Source organism: Saccopteryx bilineata, chromosome 4 (assembly GCF_036850765.1).
Source record: "Saccopteryx bilineata isolate mSacBil1 chromosome 4, mSacBil1_pri_phased_curated, whole genome shotgun sequence".
NCBI lineage: Eukaryota > Metazoa > Chordata > Mammalia > Chiroptera > Emballonuridae > Saccopteryx > Saccopteryx bilineata.
In genome coordinates, this window is record NC_089493.1 from 197,879,176 (window position 1) to 197,896,372 (window position 17,197).

General features: G+C 61.3%; 2 protein-coding genes across 5 annotated transcripts in view; one reads left to right on the top strand and one right to left on the bottom strand.

Annotated features, from left to right (window-relative positions):
* Positions 1-579: 579 nt before the first annotated feature.
* On the bottom strand, positions 580-11,235 carry BRAT1 (BRCA1 associated ATM activator 1). 2 transcript variants are annotated; one of them, XM_066273494.1, is made up of 13 exons: positions 11,103-11,235; positions 8,141-8,295; positions 7,466-7,613; positions 6,320-6,692; positions 5,648-5,764; positions 4,526-4,617; positions 3,676-3,794; positions 3,419-3,599; positions 3,109-3,182; positions 2,381-2,483; positions 2,167-2,265; positions 1,820-1,986; positions 580-1,475 (listed from the first exon to the last, which is right to left on the bottom strand). In XM_066273494.1, the coding sequence occupies exons 1-13, from the start codon at positions 11,227-11,229 to the stop codon at positions 777-779; spliced, it is 2,454 nt and encodes an 817-aa protein (XP_066129591.1). In that variant the 5' UTR covers positions 11,230-11,235; the 3' UTR covers positions 580-776. The 2 variants fall into 2 exon arrangements, with proteins under 2 accessions (XP_066129591.1, XP_066129592.1); XM_066273495.1 differs by lacking the exon at positions 2,167-2,265.
* Positions 11,236-15,572: 4,337 nt separating this feature from the next.
* IQCE (IQ motif containing E) overlaps positions 15,573-17,197 on the top strand; it is a 37,834-nt gene continuing 36,209 nt past the window's right edge. For all 3 annotated transcript variants that reach the window (XM_066273496.1, XM_066273497.1, XM_066273498.1), the window contains exon 1: positions 15,573-15,721. In XM_066273496.1, coding sequence (XP_066129593.1) covers positions 15,686-15,721 — 36 coding nt within the window. In that variant the 5' untranslated portion in view covers positions 15,573-15,685. The remainder of the gene's footprint in view (positions 15,722-17,197) is intronic.

Sequence of the window (17,197 nt, forward strand, 5' to 3'; positions counted from 1 at the left end):
TGATGCTGTATTTGCATTTAGTTCTAAGGTTTTTAAATCTACCTAGCTATTTATTCTCTGACCGAGCCGGGTGCTTTAGAACAACACCAGGTCATATACACCTGGGAGGCAAATAGCAAAACCCATATTCTGCAGGTGGAGAAACGGCTTCTTAGAGGAGGTGACTTACCCAGGGTCACGCTGCCCCGAATGGCAGGGCCAGGCTGGGGCACCTGTTTGTCTGCCGGGGACCGGCCTGGATCTCAGCTCCCCAGATGCTCCCATTGGCAGCTCAGCTGGCCTGGCAGTGAGCTTTGAGTCGCTACAAACTTGGGGTGGTTCTGAGGATTCACAGGCTGGAAACCCAGGCCTGGCTGGACCTGGGATCACTATTGTGAGGGGCCAAGGTCTAAAGCCAGACCTCTCCAGGCGTAGCCATTTGCTTCCTGACACTTGGTCATCCCGCAGGCTTAGTGGGGCCCAAGGGGAGACCCAACCGTGGCCAGGAAACGTGGCTGTCCCACAGGAAGATCCCTCCTCAGACGCTTCTCCAAGCTCCCACCAGCCTGGGCGCTCTTAGAACATGGTATGACTCAGTGCTCCTGTCAAGTGACATTTATTTTTAGTAGAAAATAAACTAATAATACATCACACCATGTGACTCTGACCTTGCTGGTCTCACCTGGTCCTGGCTTCCCGGAGGACACCTTGCACAGCCAGGCTGCGCCGGAGCCCTCGGGACCTGAGAAATGGACAAGGCCCAGCAGCAGGGGCAGGGAGGTCACCACAGGGCCGCCTCAGTAGCAGTCAGCCTGGTTGTCCCCCAGAATGCCCACAGTGGCCAGCATGTCCTGCAGGAGCGACTGAGGGCTCTTCTCCACGTGGTCACTGCTCTCAGCCAGCGCACCCCGGAGGCCCTCCAGGTCCATGGACCTCAGCACGGCCAGCACGGCCTCCGGCTCCAAGGGCCCCAGAGGTGGGCCCTGCTCACCCGCCCGCCACCTCTGCAAGGTGGCCTCCAGAGAGACCACCTCGGGGCTGCCCCCTGCCTCCTGCGGGCCATCGTAGGGAGCGGCCTTGTCCCGCAGGAAGAGAAGAAGGTCGCAGGACTTCTGGGCCACAGGGCGGTCACAGTCAAACAAGGCTCGAAAGGCAAACTCAAAGAGCTGCACCCGGCAGAGTGCCTGCAGGGCCCGGGCCAGACGGCCAGGGGGGGCCGCCTCGGGGGCAGTCACAGCGTAGGGACAGTGGGGGCCGGGCTGGCCCAGGGTCTGCGCCAGGAACACCAGCGCGAGCTCAAGGGCCTGGACCCGGACCTCCCAGTCCAGGTCCTGGCTCGCCACCTGCAGCATCCTGGCCACAAAACGCTCCGTGTCCTCGGCGACCTCCGCATGGCCGTCCCTCAGCCACTCGGTGAAGACCTGCATGACGGCCCTCCGGGGGAAACCCTCTGGGTCGGCGGAGAGGATGTGCAGCAGGTCCAGCAGCAGGCTCTTCTGGGGGACGGAGAGGAGGAGGCTGACCAGGGCACGCAGGGAGAGCCCCACGGAGCCCGCCGTGCAGGTCGAGGGCTCGGCTACGGCCCCTCACCCTCCGTGTGCTCAGCTGTCGCTGAGGGTGACCGCAGCCAAGTGACAGGGTCTGGGATGCCGAGTGGGACACGTCGGGGACATGCTGAGTGGGACACATCGGGGACATGCTGAGTGGGACACATCGGGGACAGGCTGAGTGGGACACATCGGGGACATGCCCAATAGACCCCTGCCACAGAATGCCCGTGCTGGGCATCCAAACAGCTGTCAGGGGTGGGCTGCTGGCCCCGGGCCCCACCGCCTCCTACCTGTGGGCCTTCTGGGTGCCCAGGGCTGGCGTGCAGCCCCTGGCTGGAGAGCTGCCCCACGGCGGTCACTGCGCTGGCTCGGACGTAACTCTCAGGGTCTTGCAGGAGCTGCTTGGCGAGCCCGGGCACCTCGGAAGCCAGGAGCGCCTGTCTGAAGCCGGCCTGCCCTGGGGGTTGAAGCCACCACAGCCAGTGTGAGCCAAGGCTGAGCCTGCGCCTCCCCCTCCCCCCAGGGCAGCCCCCTTCCCCCCGCCCGCAGCCTCAGCAGCCCTGGCTCCCACAGCCAGCCAGAGGCAATCGGGGTGCCGAGGCCGGGCCCACCGCCCCACAGCCCCGCCAGAACTCACCGGCCCAGCGTCTGGTCAGCTGGGTCAGGAACTCGAGGCCCGAGTCCCTCACCTCCCAGCAGGGGCTGCACAGCCGCTTCTGCAGCACAGGGAGAAGCTCTGGGGCGGGAGGGCGGTTCAGAGTGGCCCCGCCATGCCCACCCACCTCCCGCCCCGGCCCCGCTGCCCCCAGCCCCACGGCTCCTCCCGGGACCCCTGGGAAGGGCCGGGTTACCTCCGAGGAACAGCCGGGTGTGAGGGTCCAGGTCGCAGCAGCCGGGGGACTTAGGCGAGCTCAGGAGCCACCTGAGTGTGGCCTGGAAGGCCTTCTTCAGAACCTGGGCAGGCAGAGCGGGGCTGCAGGGCCAGGAGGGGCAGCCGCCCACCTGCCCTGCCTCCGCCCTGTGCTCCTGCTCCCGCCCTGGGTACTGGATGGGGGCTGCAGGGAGGAGACACTGGGCTTCGTTCTCACAAGGCTGTGGCTTCAGCAAGCAGCAGACCGGGCCTCCCAACGAGAGGAGGAGACCGCACTCCTGGGGAGACGCGATTTCTGCCCCGAGACACAAGAAACTACCCGCGCCTTTGCCTCAGCGCCCCGGGGGTCCTCAGGCCTCGTGTCCCCTCTGCACTGCCACTCAGGGGCCTGTGGCCCTCACTGCACCCATCAGGGCCCAACGCAGCCACGGAGCTAGGAGAGGGGTCTGTGTGCAGGAAACACGGGTCGCCAAGCCTAGGGCCACTCAGGTCACCTCCCCTGAGAGCCGTGATGAGCCTGGACCTTGGCTGTCCCAGGCCCAGGGCACCCCAGAGTGCTCCCTTCAGCCAGGCGGGGCCCTGGGCCACACCCCATGTAGCCGCCTGCCCCTCCCAACTCACTTCAGAAGCGACTCTGGCCCCGATCGGGGCTGGCAGGGTCCCCCCACTCTGCCTCCCGCCTCCCTGTCCCCGGCCCCGGGCGAGTACCGTGGGGCTGGAGTCGGGGCTCTTGAGGTAATCCAGGAGGATGGCAAACACCTGCGTCACCGACTCTCTGGGGCCTGAGACAGATGTGGGGGGTGGGGGGTGTAAAACCCCCCGCCCCCCACCAGGGCCTCCCCGCCCCAGGACGGTATGCGTCAGTCCCAGGAAGCGGGGACAGAACCCCACGCAGCGAAGCCCGCATCTGAGAGGACAGGCAGAGGACAACAGAACAGGACGTCTCTGAGCAGCCAGGAAAGGGGGCGGTGGGGCTCGCTCAAACCCCGGGAGCACGAGCGAACGCTTTCTTGCTCACCTGCCCCCTGAGACAGCGTCCCCAGGAAATCGAGGGCCGCTCGCTGGACCCGGACGCAGCCGGCCAGGACCACACAGAGGCGGCTCCCCACATCGGAGGCTGGGACGGCTGAGCCATTGCAGAACTGCAGGACTGTCACCGCAGCCCCAAGCATGGGCGCCTGGGGCCAGGGCGAGGGGGCCTGGGAGAGGAGAGAGGGTCAGTGCAGGCCACACACCTGCAGCCCGTCCTGGGGACACAGGCCAGGGCATACCTACCATGGGCTGCAGCAGCTCCAGGTGGGCCAGGGTCTGGCACAGGAGACCCACACAGGCTGACCTGGAGGACAGGAGCGTACTGACCACTGCCGAGTTCCCCACAGGCCCGGCCAGCAAGCCTGCAGGTCGAACCAGAAAGCTCCCAGTGAGCAGGCACAGCCTACACGGCCACACGGGCCTCGCCACCGCCCGTGGCAGGGACGAGGACCGGAGGTTCCGAGTGGGTGGCTCGTCCGGGGTGATGTCCAGCCAACCAGAGCTGGGCTCTGAACCTGTCTGAGGGCTCTCACGTGGTCGAGTCCCCGCTGACCCACAGCCCAACCCTGGGCTGGCTACTGCTGGTCAAGAAGGTCATCCCTACACTCGACACGGACCACACGGCACAACCGGGTCCCCTTTGTGAATCCTCCCCGTCGTGTGGCTAGAGCACAAGTCTCAGGACCCAGACGGCCTGGCAGACAAGGGCCAGGCCCATCTGCCCGTCGGGCTCAGGAACCACCATCCTGCCAGGACCGGGCGGGGGAAGGAACCACCATCCTGCCAGGACCGGGCGGGGGAAGGAACCACCATCCTGCCAGGACCGGGCGGGGGAAGGAACCACCATCCTGCCAGGACCGGGAGGGGGAAGGAACCACCACCCTGCCAGGACCGGGCGGGGAAGACAGATCTCATGCTCTGGAGCCACCACACTGCCCAGTGGCGGCCACACTGCCCGTTAACTCTGGGGTGAGGACATGAGATGGACAGTGGCCCACAGCCCGCCGTGTCCACTCGAAGCTGGGGAGGCGAGTACCCGTGACCCACCAGCCTGCCCTGACCCCAAGGCTCCGTCCTCCCATGCCAATAGTACCTGGGGGCCCGGGGGCTTGTGCGGCAGCTTGCAGGACGCAGGCCAGGGGCTGGAGGAGGACATCGGAGGCCTGCGTCCTCAGCTCCTGTGGGCTGAGAACAGAGAACATGGTGCGCGCTGCCTGACCTGAGGAGGGCTGGCTACTCCCCTGACAGCCCTTGCAGGTCTGGGGCCAGGGGGGAGCGCCCGGCAGCTGGACGCTTCTGGAGAAGCAGCTTCCCTGCAGGCCCTGCGACAGGTGCCCAGGCTGGCAGCGTGGCACTGTGGGGGCTGCTAGGAGATGCCCAAGGCAGTCTGGACACACCTGCCCTGGTGGACAGTGCCTGCTCAGGGCCATGGGGACAGGGCCCCACCCCGGGAGCGTCCCCGGAGGCTTCGCCTTCCACTCAGCCCAGACATGACCTCCCATGTCCTGGAAGGCAGTCTGCCCGTGTGGTCAGCCCGGACCAGGGTGTGAGGCCAGTCTGGCCACCCAATCCTCCGCCCCTTGGACACCTCCCTCTCTGAACGTCCAGAGCCCTGAGCTGGCAGGCTCCTCTGCCCCTCTGGGGAGTGGGCCTGAGGCCACTTTCACCCAGCCTGGACCAAATGCAACCGCCCGGAACTCCAGAATGACATCCTCATCCTTCCCGCCTCTCTGGGCCCCAGGCACACTTTCAGGAGGGACAGATTCCCTCTCCTGCCAGGAGCTGTCCAGCTGCTCCTGCTCACCGGGTCCCTGCACCGCCCCACAGCCCCTAGTGCCCACCCTGGGGTATACACATGATGGTGGTCCAGAGCCCACACCTAAGGCCACTGGGAGGGGGCAGAGGGTAGCAGAGGGGTGAGTCCTGGGCACAAACCCGACCGATTCTGGGTGGAGGCTCCAGGAACCTGTCTTATCCCTGCAGAGCCCGTAAAGCTCTTGGTGGAAAGAGTCACCGTCTCAGAAGAAAGCACGGAAGCCACAGCCCACACCAAGGCCTCAGCGACAACCACACGCTCCTGGCGACACTCTGCCTGGCAGGCCCCAGACGGCAGCCTCAGACTGTCCTCTGGCCCCTGGAGCTCCCTGGAGCTCCCAGACCACAGGGTCACACTCGAGACCCTCTGCCTGCCCCACACCATGAACCCCGTGCTCACCAGTCCTGCAGTTTCAGGATCCCCAGAGCCAGCGGCCCTGCTTGTGTGGGGCTCAGACAGCCCAGCGTCTGTGCCAGCATCACCCACAGGCCACAGTCAGAACTCAGTGCAGGAGAACTGCAGAGGAAGACCCAGAAAGAGAACGTTATTCCTGCCCCGCTACCAAAGTCCATGCGATTCCCAGGGGGACTGTCCCCCCAACCCCCGCGGTGGCTGCGCATTCCCAGTGGAGACCGAAGGGCCTTCTGAGTGCACAGCCCCTCGGGCGTTCCCACCACTGGGCAGAGCTCCTGGGGAGCAGGTGAGACACAGCCCGGGGAAACAGCGCCCCAGGGCATCCCGAGGAAGACAAGCACCCCAGTTCCCCCACCAGTGCCCCAGGGCGTCCCGAGGAAGACAAGCGCCCCAGTCTCCCCACCAGCGCCCCAAGGCGTCCCGAGGAAGACGAGCACCCCAGTCCCACCAGCGCCCCAAGGCGTCCCAAGGAAGACGAGCGCCCCAGTCCCCCCCCAGCGCCCCAGGGCGTCCCGAGGAAGAGCCCCAGTCCCCCCACCAGTGCCCCAGGGCATCCCGAGGAAGAGCCCCAGTCCCCCCCCCAGCGCCCCAGGGCGTCCCGAGGAAGAGCCCCAGTCCCCCCCCCCCCCGCCAAGGCGGTGCCCCTGGGGACCTGACCGGGCCACGCTGAGGAGGAGATCCACCAGCGAGTGTGCAGCGGGGACGGGGTCTCTCTCGAGCAGACAGGCCACGAGGGGGCTCAGCTGCACCCAAAGGCCTTGCGTCCAGGGGCTGTGGCAGTGCGCGAACGTGGTGGTCAGGACGTTCAGGGCCTGCGTGACCCGTGGGGTGGTGCTGGAGCCCAGGGACTCTTCGATGTGGCCCATGATTTTCTGGGCACACGCCGGCCAGTCACAAGCCTGTGGGCTGGGCTGTCCCCTGGGGTGGCCTTGCATAGACAGACCCAGGATGTGCACCAGGAGCTGCCCAGCTGCCGAGGCCACAAACAGGCTGGAGTCTCCCTGCAGGGAGAAGACGGTGTCCAGGGCCCCTGGGGAGGGAGAGGAAACAGGGTTCGGCTGGGACGGGGTGTGCAGGAGACCGCAGCGGCCCGGCCAGTGCTGAGCAAGCCGAGTCCAGAGCCTCAGGGGAGGAGCCGGAACGCCACCAGATGCCGAGGGGCCCGCAGGGGCCAGCGCCCTCCGCCCAGGGGCCAGAGCACCAGCGCCCTCCGCCCAGGGGCCAGAGCACCAGCGCCCTCCGCCCAGGGGCCAGAGCACCAGCGCCCTCTGCCCAGGAGCCAGAGCACCAGAGCTGGAGCTTCGCAGGGTGAGCAGCACCATGTCCTTACTGTGGCTTTAAACCCACAGAAACCTGGTTCTTCCTACTTAGTCCCAAAGCCACTGCTGTTGCTGGATGTAACCTACAAGCCTCTAGCCCTGGGCCCCTGCTGGATGTAACCTACAAGCCTCTACCCCTGGGCCCCTGCTGGATGTAACCTACAAGCCTCTACCCCTGGGCCCCTGCTGGATGTAACCTACGAGCCTCTACCCCTGGGCACCTGCTGGATGTAACCTACAAGCCTCTACCCCTGGGCCCCTGCTGGATGTAACCTACAAGCCTCTACCCCTGGGCCCCTGCTGGATGTAACCTACAAGCCTCTACCCCTGGGCACCCTTGTGCTCCTCACAACAGTCCCCTGCTATCACGGCCACTTTCCAAGAGGACAGGGCCCAGCAAGGTGCAGGGGCCTCCCAGGGGCCACACGGCAGGAGGCGAGGCGAGGCCACAGGGGGAAGGCTGAAAGGCGGGTGGGGCACTCACCGAAGTTGGCCAGGAACTGCAGGGCGCTGGGGTGCTGTGCCAGGGAGCGCAGGCCCTGGATCCAGCCGCTGCGCACCGTGGGCGCGGTCCAGGCTGCTCCCCCGAGGGGGCCCGCCTCCCCAAAGAGCCCAGGCAGCAACTCCCCCTGCTGGAAGTGGAGAAGGAAGTGGGGACCGGGTCCCTCGCCCAGGGACAGGCAGGTTAGAGATGGCCCTCCCACTGGGCGAGACCTCGAGGGCGCCTGTTCACAGGCTGCAGGCAGAGGCCAGGCCGCCGTGCTTCCACGGGGCAGCCCCCAGGGCCGGCTTCTCCATGAAGGCCCATCAGTCCTGCCGCAGTTTACTTCAGAAACCCTCCACCAAAGCAGCACCACCAGCTTCACCCACAAAGGCCCACCTCTGGCCAGGACGTTCTGGGCTCAAGGACCCCAGTGGTCTCCACAGCCTCCTGGACTGCTGACCCTGGCCTGTGGGGTCTGCCAGGGCACCACCCACCTCCAGGTATCCCCCACCCACCCGGATGGCCCTGTTCAAACCCTTTACCAGACATGGGGCGAAGGGAAGCCCCATTCTGGAGGCTCAGTGGTGGTTAACAGCTACTCCTGCTTTACATGCCTGCAGGAGAAGAAGCCACACACCTGTGGGCAGGCCGCTCGGGTGGGAGGACCCGGCTCACCTGAAGGTACTGGAAGCAGTCCTCCTGGGCTGCAAGGATGCCCGCGAGGCGGAGGCCGAAGGAGAGGACTCCGGAACCCAGGTCCTGGGGCTTCAGCACCTGGAACAGCAGCTCGACCAGGCAGGAACTGTCCTGTAGCAGCAGCAGGCTGGACCCTGGGCACGGGCCCCGCCGGGAGGCGCATCACCAGGGGCACAGGACCACACAGACCCCCCAAAACTGCTCCTCCGGCAACTCCCAGACCCCACTCCCTCAAGCCTTGGGGTTTAGCAGTCTAAGTGGAGAACATGTTTGCAACAAGTGCAATGAAGGATTCACAACTTAATTCGACATGGGGAACAGACCAGAAAGCCAACACCTCAGCAGGTTGGGGGCGCAGACGGGAAGGACGAATGGCCAACAAACTTTGAAAAGATGTTTTGTCTTGCCGATCATGCAGAAAAGATCCAGGTTTAAGCAAGAAACTATTTTCCCCTCTCAAATAAGACACTCTTTTCTTTAAACTGAGAGCACTCAAAGCAAGGAAGTCCAGTGTACCAGCCCGGCACCTGAAATTCTACACTCATCTACACTGCTATTCACAGACCTGGGGTGGGGGGAGGCGGAGGAGAGGCCCCCATGAGGGGCCCCGGCTGCCAGAGCTTCCGTAAGGAGGAAATGGACAGAGGGAGGGAGAGGGGAGGAGCAAGAAGCAGAGACCAGCAGACGTGGGCAAATCTAAAAAGTGTCAACAACTTGAAAAGTTAGGAATGACTTCTGAAGGGTTTTAAAACAAGACAGACTCAAAAAAACATCAGACTACGATCATCTGGGAGATGGTGCTGGGCTGGAGTAACTGCTCAGATCCCCAGACCCCTCGAACAGAAGACAGAGGTTCTCCACCACCTGCGACTCTTCTATTGAGTTCACCTACAGGGAAGTCACTAAAGAACACCCATGGAGCCTGACCAGGCGGTGGCGCAGTGGACAGAGCGTCGGACTGGGATGTGGAGGACCCAGGTTTGAGACCCCGAGGTCGCCAGCTTGAGAGCGGGCTCATCTGGTTTGAGCAAGGCTCACCAGCTTGGACCCAAGGTCGCTGGCTCAAGCAAGGGGTCACTCAGTCTGCTGAAGGCCCATGGTCAAGGCACATATGAGAAAGCAATTAATGAACAACTAAGGCGCTACAACAAAGAATTTATGCTTCTCATCTGTCTCCCTTCCTGTCTGTCTGTCCCTCCCTCTCTCTGACTCTATAAAAAAAAAAAAAAAAAAAAGGAACACCATGGAGGCCCTGGCCGGGTGGCTCAGTGGTAGAGCATCGACCCTGCCGTGTGGAAGTCCTGGGTTCGATTCCCGGCCAGGACACACAGGAGAAGCGCCCATCTGCTTCTCCACCCCTCCCACTCTCCTTCCTCTCTATCTCTCTCTTCTCCTCCCACAGCCAAGGCTCCATTGGAGCAAAGTTGGCCCAGGCACTGAGGATGGCTCTGTGGCCTCCGCCTTGGGCGCTAGAATGGCTCTGGTTGCAGCAGAGCATCGCCCCCTGGTGGGTGTGCCAGGTGGATCCCGGTCGGGTGCATGTGGGAGTCTGTCTGACTGCTTCCTCACTTCTCATTTCCGGGTGTGTGTGTGTGTAACACGCAACTTCAAGGCCAGAAGAAAAAGTCGAGAAAAACTAGAAAGCTTTACCAATCCGGTGGAAAGCAGAAAAATAAGGAAAGAGGAGCAAAGACAGAACATGGGAGACATACAGAAGAATGTGGTGAAAACAGGCTCAAATACAACAGTAAACTCAACCCATGACACAAAAGAGCTGCTCAGATGAAACGAGGGGCCCCAGCCAGCACCTCAGAGGAGACGATGAGATGTGACACATGGACTGGCCCGGACACAGCGGTGGAAAGAGACAGCAGGCAAATTCTACATTTAAGAAAACTGGTGCAGCAAGAGTAACAGCAGACAAAAAACTGACTTCAAAGCAAAAAAGCATCCTCAGTGCATTAGAAAAGAAGGTCGTTGTATGAGGCCCCGGGTTCGCTCCCCGGCATCTCCACCAAAAAAAAAAAAAAGAAAAGAAGGTTGTTGTTCAGAGACCAATCCCAGAAGGTGTGTTAACAGTCTAAGCCTGCTCAGACCTTACCTAACTCCAAGAAGGGGGGGGGAGGATGAAAAAGATTTCCAAAGAAAAACTGCTGACTTCACGATCTTAGAGTGAGATTTTTACACACCTCACAGAAACGAAGCGAACAAATGAGCAAGAACGACAGACCCTTGAAGGACAAGTGTGAAACTATGTGTCAGTGAAACAACCAATCGATGTTTCTTGCTGTCTCTACCTAAAATCAGTAAATTTTCTAAAAAAACAAGTTAAATAACAATCTGTGAGCCAAGAAAAAAAATATCATGATGAAATGCCTGGAACTAAAGTACAACAGAAGTGCTGCATTAAACACTACAGTGACCCACACAGTCAACAAATCCACGTGTGCCACGCGGAAAACACCCGCTGCAACGGGAAGGGAGAAAACGCAAGACACCACGTATTATAGTGCAACCTCATTTGATAAGAAAAATACAGCTTTATGATGTGTTAGGGGGAAAGAAGGGCTGGCAGGACAGAGGTAGACGGCGGTTTAATTCTCCTCTCTACTCCTTGGTGGTGTCAAAGTTTTGCGTAAAGAATAGGTATTACTTTCATTATCAGAGAGAGAAAGGAAAAAAATGTTTGCTGAGTAAACAAACAAAAATAATAATGCACTGAGAACAGAAACACGTCTGCCCACGCCCTCCGCAGCCACCACATATACTGAACCGGAGTCCTGAGTCATGGCTGGAATCGGCCAGAAGGTCAAGCTCCGGCTCTCACTCCTGATCACTCCCCCTCAGTGTTCCCAAGTAGCTGGGGAAGGACCGAGGCCACCAACCAGATGGGTATCCTCTGGCCTCAGGAGAAAGCCAAAGGCAGCACCCTCACCCATACCTGCTTCCGTGATGGTTTTAAACCAGTCCAGCAGCTTCTCCAAACAGGTGTCGTCTGCCACGGGCTGCCTGGGGTCTGCCAGAACAGCACATAGGGCCGGGAGGAGCCGGAAGCACTCGGGGTCCATGGCGACGCCGGGTGGGGGTGGGGGGGTCCTACAAAGGAAACCAGGGCCAGCAGCCCTCCATCAGCCCTAGTCACAAGCTGCTGCCTTGCCTGCTCAGGCCCCAGAACTGCCAGGTAGCCAAGTGGGATGGAAGCAAAGCCCGGGGCTGGGGTGGGGCTGGATGGAGATGCTCTAAGAACGAGCAGGGCCCTGAGTCCTGGCCCAGGGGCTGCAGGGAGTCGGGCTGGTGGGAACCATGAGGCCGCAAGAGCTCCACGCTGCCCACCTCGGACCCTGGCGGGCGGGTGAGAGCAGGATGCTCACCTGGGCTGCGTGCGGGTGGGCCACCAGAGTCAGGGGCGTGGGGACGCTGCGGGGCAGCCACGTGTACAGGGCAAGCGGGTCCGCATTCGACCACGCTGCGGCCAGGGGGGTGTGCGTGTCGGCCCCCCACCCCCACCCCCCACCGGGCCGAGTGTGCACCTGAGGGCGGGGCTGGGGTGCCCTCGTGCAAGCGCATTAATGTGCACCCCCAGTGCGGTCATCTATTAACAGCCTGGGATCAGGGGCGGCTCTGAGACCGGGGGGGGGGGGGTGACCAGTGGGTCTGCCGGGGTCAGGAGGTCTGCGTAGGCCGAGGGTCCATCCGTCTATACACCCCGGGCGAGGTGAGGCCCCCCCAGGAAGAGCGCCCCCTGCAGTTGGGGGTCAGTATGAGGCCTGTGGACCCCACGGCGGGCGCCGAGCAGAAGGCCCACAAGCGGAGTGGGCTGGAGGGCTGCGGCAGCGCGGGGACCCAGCCCGGACCGCTCACGCCGAGCCCAGGCTGCTCCCCCGGCCCCCGCCCGCGGTTCCGACCCGGACGCGCCCGCCACAGAGACCGCGACCCCTCCCCAGCTAGCGGCTCACCAGCTCCGCGAACGTCCGCCGCCGTGGCCCCGCCCCCGCCCGCAGGCCCCGCCCTGGACCGCACCATCTGTCGGGGCTTCAGGGGGCGAGGACGGGGGACAGCAGGCGTGGGGAACCGTGACAGCTCCCCGAAGACCATGGCGGGAGCATCCAAGGGACGAACGTGGGGAACGAGCTCAATCTTAAGGACTCTGGAGACAAGGCGACTCCAACCGTTCTCCCCGACCCAGACCGTCCCCCCTCCGGGATATTTAATGGTACATTCCTGAGCGTCCAACCAGCCTCGCGCCCGGAAGGCGGGGCTTTCCTAAAAGGGGTGGAGCCATCCCGGAAGGGGCGTGGCTTGTTTAGCCGAGAGACCTCCTGTCTGGGTCGCCTGTTGCGGGGGGCGGGGGACAGAATGGGTGTCGTCGTGGTTGCGGCCAAGTCCGTGTTCGTTTGACTTCAAAACTGGGGCCCTCAGCTGTGTGCTGGGGGTTCTCAAGGCCAGTGGATAAAAACATAAAAAACATGGCTCATCTTTACGGCGAATCAGTGTTTCAGCAACATTTGGAGGGAAACACCAGGTATAAGGAAATAGAAAGCAGAATTCCTAAGGGTATAAAAATAAAAATGGAGCTTTAAAAACATTCATTTTGAGCCCTGGCCGGTTGGCTCAGCGGTAGAGCGTCGGCCTAGCGTGCGGAGGACCCGGGTTCGATTCCCGGCCAGGGCACACAGGAGAAGCGCCCATTTGCTTCTCCACCCCTCCGCCGCGCTTTCCCTCTGTCTCTCTCTTCCCCTCCCGCAGCCGAGGCTCCATTGGAGCAAAGATGGCCCGGGGCGCTGGGGATGGCTCTGTGGCCTCTGCCCCAGGCGCTAGAGTGGCTCTGGTCTCGGCAGAGCGACGCCCCGGAGAGGCAGAGCATCGCCCCCTGGTGGGCAGAGCGTCGCCCCTGGTGGGCGTGCCGGGTGGATCCCGGTCGGGCGCATGCGGGAGTCTGTCTGACTGTCTCTCCCCGTTTCCAGCTTCAGAAAAATGAAAAAAACAAACAAACAAACAAACAAAAACATTCATTTTGATAGGGGAAACCACTTCGGACAACCACTCTTCCTGATCCTCACCCTCCGGGCCTCTTCAAACCACTTGGGTGAGAAAGTTTGAACTGCACTGTTACATTCTCTGAACTGGGGATTCCTTCTTGTAAAATGGGGGTGTCAGTGTTCCCCTGATTCAGTAAGTCCTGGGAAGGGGGAATCTCTTAGCTAGCACTGTGCTAAGTGCTTCATTTAAATATAAACTTGGGTGATCCTACAGCAACTCTAGGAGGGCGGGTACTATGGCCATCCCCTCCGATGAGGAAACTGAGGCTCATTCCTGAGGTCTCACAGCGAGTGAGCTGGCACTGCTTGGATTTGGACCCAGACAGTCTGGCTCCAGAGCCGAATACTATATATACATCATAAGGCCCACAATTCCTTACCAGAAATTTCTGAGGACAAATGGTTCAGATCTCAGAGGAGTTCAGATTTTAGGAAAGTTATGCGGTACACACAGGCTGGGTAAGAGATGACAATCCCAGCAAGGTCTGATGCTGCACCCCATAATGCAATGCATTTACAGTTGTGCAGGGAATCACACTAACATACACTGCGCGTGGCACAAACACTAGACCGCCTCAACGCAGATTGCTGTTGACGAATGAATTGAAAGTCAGGACAGGTTTTTGCCAACAATGTGAGTTACGAAAGTTTTCAGAAGTTTTTAGAATTTGGAACGGCAGATAAAAAGTCGCAGAAAGGTACTGTCTCTATAATAACATGAGAGAAAATAATCGAAACAGCGGGTTCAGGGAGGACAGGGAGTTTGCGCAGCCCCGGGAGTGGGCGAGGTACGCGTGCATACGTGATTTACTACGTAACCCTTCGGTTTAGAAAGCCCTGGTGTGCCACACAGACAACACCCTGAGGAAGCAAATGCAAGTTGTTGAGCAGGTGAGTGGCCTGGAAAGATTCATCTTTTATAAACAACTCTGGTGGTGGCTCAGGGAAGAGCATAGAGTTTCTTTTCTCTTAGGATGCACCAGAGAACATCTAAATAAAGAACCAGATATCAGGGTGCAGCTCCTTCCTGACAGCACTCGGGAAACAGGGCTTCAGAGAGCAGAGGAGGCGTGCCAGTGAGTAAGTGGATTATTTCAGAAGAAATTAAAATTTGCTGTTTTAAATGCCATTCAAGTAGTCGGACTAGCTAGCTAGCTGCAAAGGGCTGCCTGGTAGCTTCCATTGTTGGAGGTGGTTACTGTGTATCGGGCACTGTGCTGAGTTTCACTTCTGTTCTCTCCTTTAGTGACAGCGACAGGCAAGGAGACCACAGCAAGGCGGCAAAACCTGGGCTCCTGACCGCTAACCAGCTCAGCCTTGCCTGCTCCTGGGACCATCCCCGAGTGGCTCACCCCCTTTGTGATACAGCTGAGGAAACTGAGAACCGGTAGTAGTCCCATAGTACAGGTGCTGGCGCCAGAACTAGAGCTCTCGAACCTGCCAGGCATTCCCTTTGCTAGAGTACACTGCGCCACTTGGAGGGAGGGCTCATTGCTGTGGTCACCACATCATAATAATAACACGGGCCCTCATTGCAGTCACTCTAAAACAAGCAACCGGCCTGAGCACCTAACAGAGGTGGACTCATTGCAGCCTCCCGACAGCCCTCTTCTTCACTGCAGAGCCGGCACAGAAAATAGAGGCCCAGAGAAGTCGTGTGACTTGCTGTGTACCTCAACTACCTGTTGATCAAGCACCTGCTGTGTGTACCAGACCTTGTTTCAAGGGAGGGACACACAACAAGCAGTGAGCAAATCAAAGCCCTTGCCCCACAAAGCGGACAGTCCAGATATGGAATGCTCCCGTAGATAGATGATCAACGTCAGGTGACTGGAAAAATAAGGCAAGGGGGCGGAAACAGAGTATCTGCGCTTGGACACCTGTATGAAGAGAAAGAGCAAATCATCCTCGCTGATAATGATAACAAATGAAGTTCGTCATACGCATGGAGCACAGTACAGACTATTCTTTTGTTCTGGTCCCTGTGGCTGGATCAGAACCCTAGAGCCTAAGGACGGGGGGTCAAGGAGGAGGATTTTCTGAACGTCTCCAGACGTTCAGAGCTGGCAGCCTGCCTGTGCCAGGGCACCAGCCCCTGCGCCTTTCAGCGTGAACCTAATAAATACTTAGTCGTGTCCTGCTCTGGTGACCAGCGGAGCCTGTAGAGAGGAAGGACGCGGATGCAGCCTGCAAATTTGTTCAGCGCCGGCGGCTACCTGTTCAGCTCAACGGGCTTCTCTCCGGCCCACACCGCCGGGAGGGCGACCGGTCGGCCCGCGAGTGTTGCGGCGCACGCGCACGCGCACGCGCACGTGCATGCGCAGGTCGGCCTGGCGAGCCACATCCGGGGCTCCGCGGGCCGGCGTGGTTGCCATGGCAGCGGGGTCGCAGCGGGCGCGAGGGCGGGTCCAGAGGCTGCAGGCCGCCGGGCGGCCCGCGGAGCCCCAGAACCGGACCGGACCGTGGCGCCCGCAGCATCGCCACCATGTCGCTGGGCACCGGGGATCTGGCCTCGGAGACGGTAAGCGTGTGGGCGCGCGGGCGGGCCTCCTTGCTTCCTCCAGCTCGCAGGGTCTGCCGGCCGGGGCGCGGGCCGGAGGATGGGGCGGATGGCCGGCGGCCGCCGGTGACAGCTGCCATGATTGTTACCGCATAAGAGCGGACCTCCGGCCCCCGTCCGCGTGCGTGCGGCCGGCCGGACCTCGGCGCCGCTCGCCCAGCCTCCAGCGCCTCTGGACCCCGCCCGCCCTGGCCCAGGCCGCCGCTTCCAGGAAGCCCTCCTGGACGCAGCGCTCTCGCTTCGGCGCCTGCGAGGCCAGGTGTGTGCGGTGCCATCGATCGCGGCCCGCCGGGTGACTGTGTAAATAAATGCCCGCCCACCCGGTGTCTCCCGGGCGAGGCAAGGGACTGGGTCCAGTAGCGGAGCCATCCCGGGTGTGAGGGAGGGAACTCAAGGCTCAGAACAGGGCCCTGCCCAGCACTGATCAGAGAAGGCTTCCCGGAGGAGCTGGGAGAAGGGCCGTCGCTCAGCCCTCCCTCTCTACCCAGTGTTTTTGGCGCCGAGGTTTCCCTGCTGGATGTCTGCGGATTAGCTGCATTCCAGCAGGGGGAGAACGAGGCGATCAACAGATCACTGAGCCTTGTCCGAAAGCGAGGGGCCTGCGACAGAGGTGGGTTGGAAGGGCTGCTTAGATTGGGTGTCAGGAACAGTTGCTCTGGGCAATTCCCCCAAGTGCTGGAGGATCTGGAGCAGAGGGACCAGCCGGTGCAAAGCTCCTGGGGCGGGAAGCTGGGAAGCTGCAGCGTGCTCCAGGGCCTTGAAGAAAGTCACTGGGGTCTGCCCTGGCCGGTTGGCTCAGCGGTAGAGCGTCGGCCTAGCGTGCGGAGGACCCAGGTTCAATTCCTGCCCAGGGCACACAGGAGAAGCGCCCATTTGGTTCTCCACCCCTCCGCCGCGTCTTCCTCTCTCTCTCTTCTCCTCCTGCAGCCAAGGCTCCATTGGAGCAAAGATGGCCCGGGCGCTGGGGATGGCTCTGTGGCCTCTGCCTCAGGCGCTAGAGTGGCTCTGGTCGCAACATGGCGACGCCCAGGATGGGCAGAGCGTTGCCCCTGGTGGGCGTGCCGGGTGGATCCCGGTCGGGCGCATGCGGGAGTCTGTCTGACTGTCTCTCCCTGTTTCCAGCTTCAGAAAAATGCAAAAAAAAAAAAAAAGAAAGTCACTGGGGTCTGTCCTCAGGAGAGAGGGCGTGGACGGGCCTGACCACAGAGAGCCTTGCAAACCATGCAGAAAGGAAGTCTGAATTTTATTCAGGGACCAGCGGGAAGCTTCTGGAAGGTTCCAGGCAAAGGGAACCTTGCTCCCTTTGGCAGTGCTCAGCGGAGCTCACTCCGGGGAGGGCTCCCGTGCAGCTGGCCCCTGGGAGCAGCTGAAGTTTCCTGCTTGTCCTTCAAGGCACAGGCTCCTGCCCCATCTGGAAGGCCTGCTCATTGTCTGTAC

Excerpts from the sequence above, each read along its gene's own strand:
- BRAT1 (XM_066273494.1), bottom strand. The coding sequence starts at position 11,229 with ATGGACCCCGAGTGCTTCCGGCTCCTCCCGGCCCTATGTGCTGTTCTG. Across the intron at positions 6,693-7,465 it reads GCAGTTCCTGGCCAACTTCG|GGGCCCTGGACACCGTCTTC; the intron begins GTGAGTGCCCCA and ends CTCCCTCCCCAG. Across the intron at positions 3,795-4,525 it reads ACAAGCCCCCGGGCCCCCAG|GCTTGCTGGCCGGGCCTGTG; the intron begins GTACTATTGGCA and ends TTCGACCTGCAG.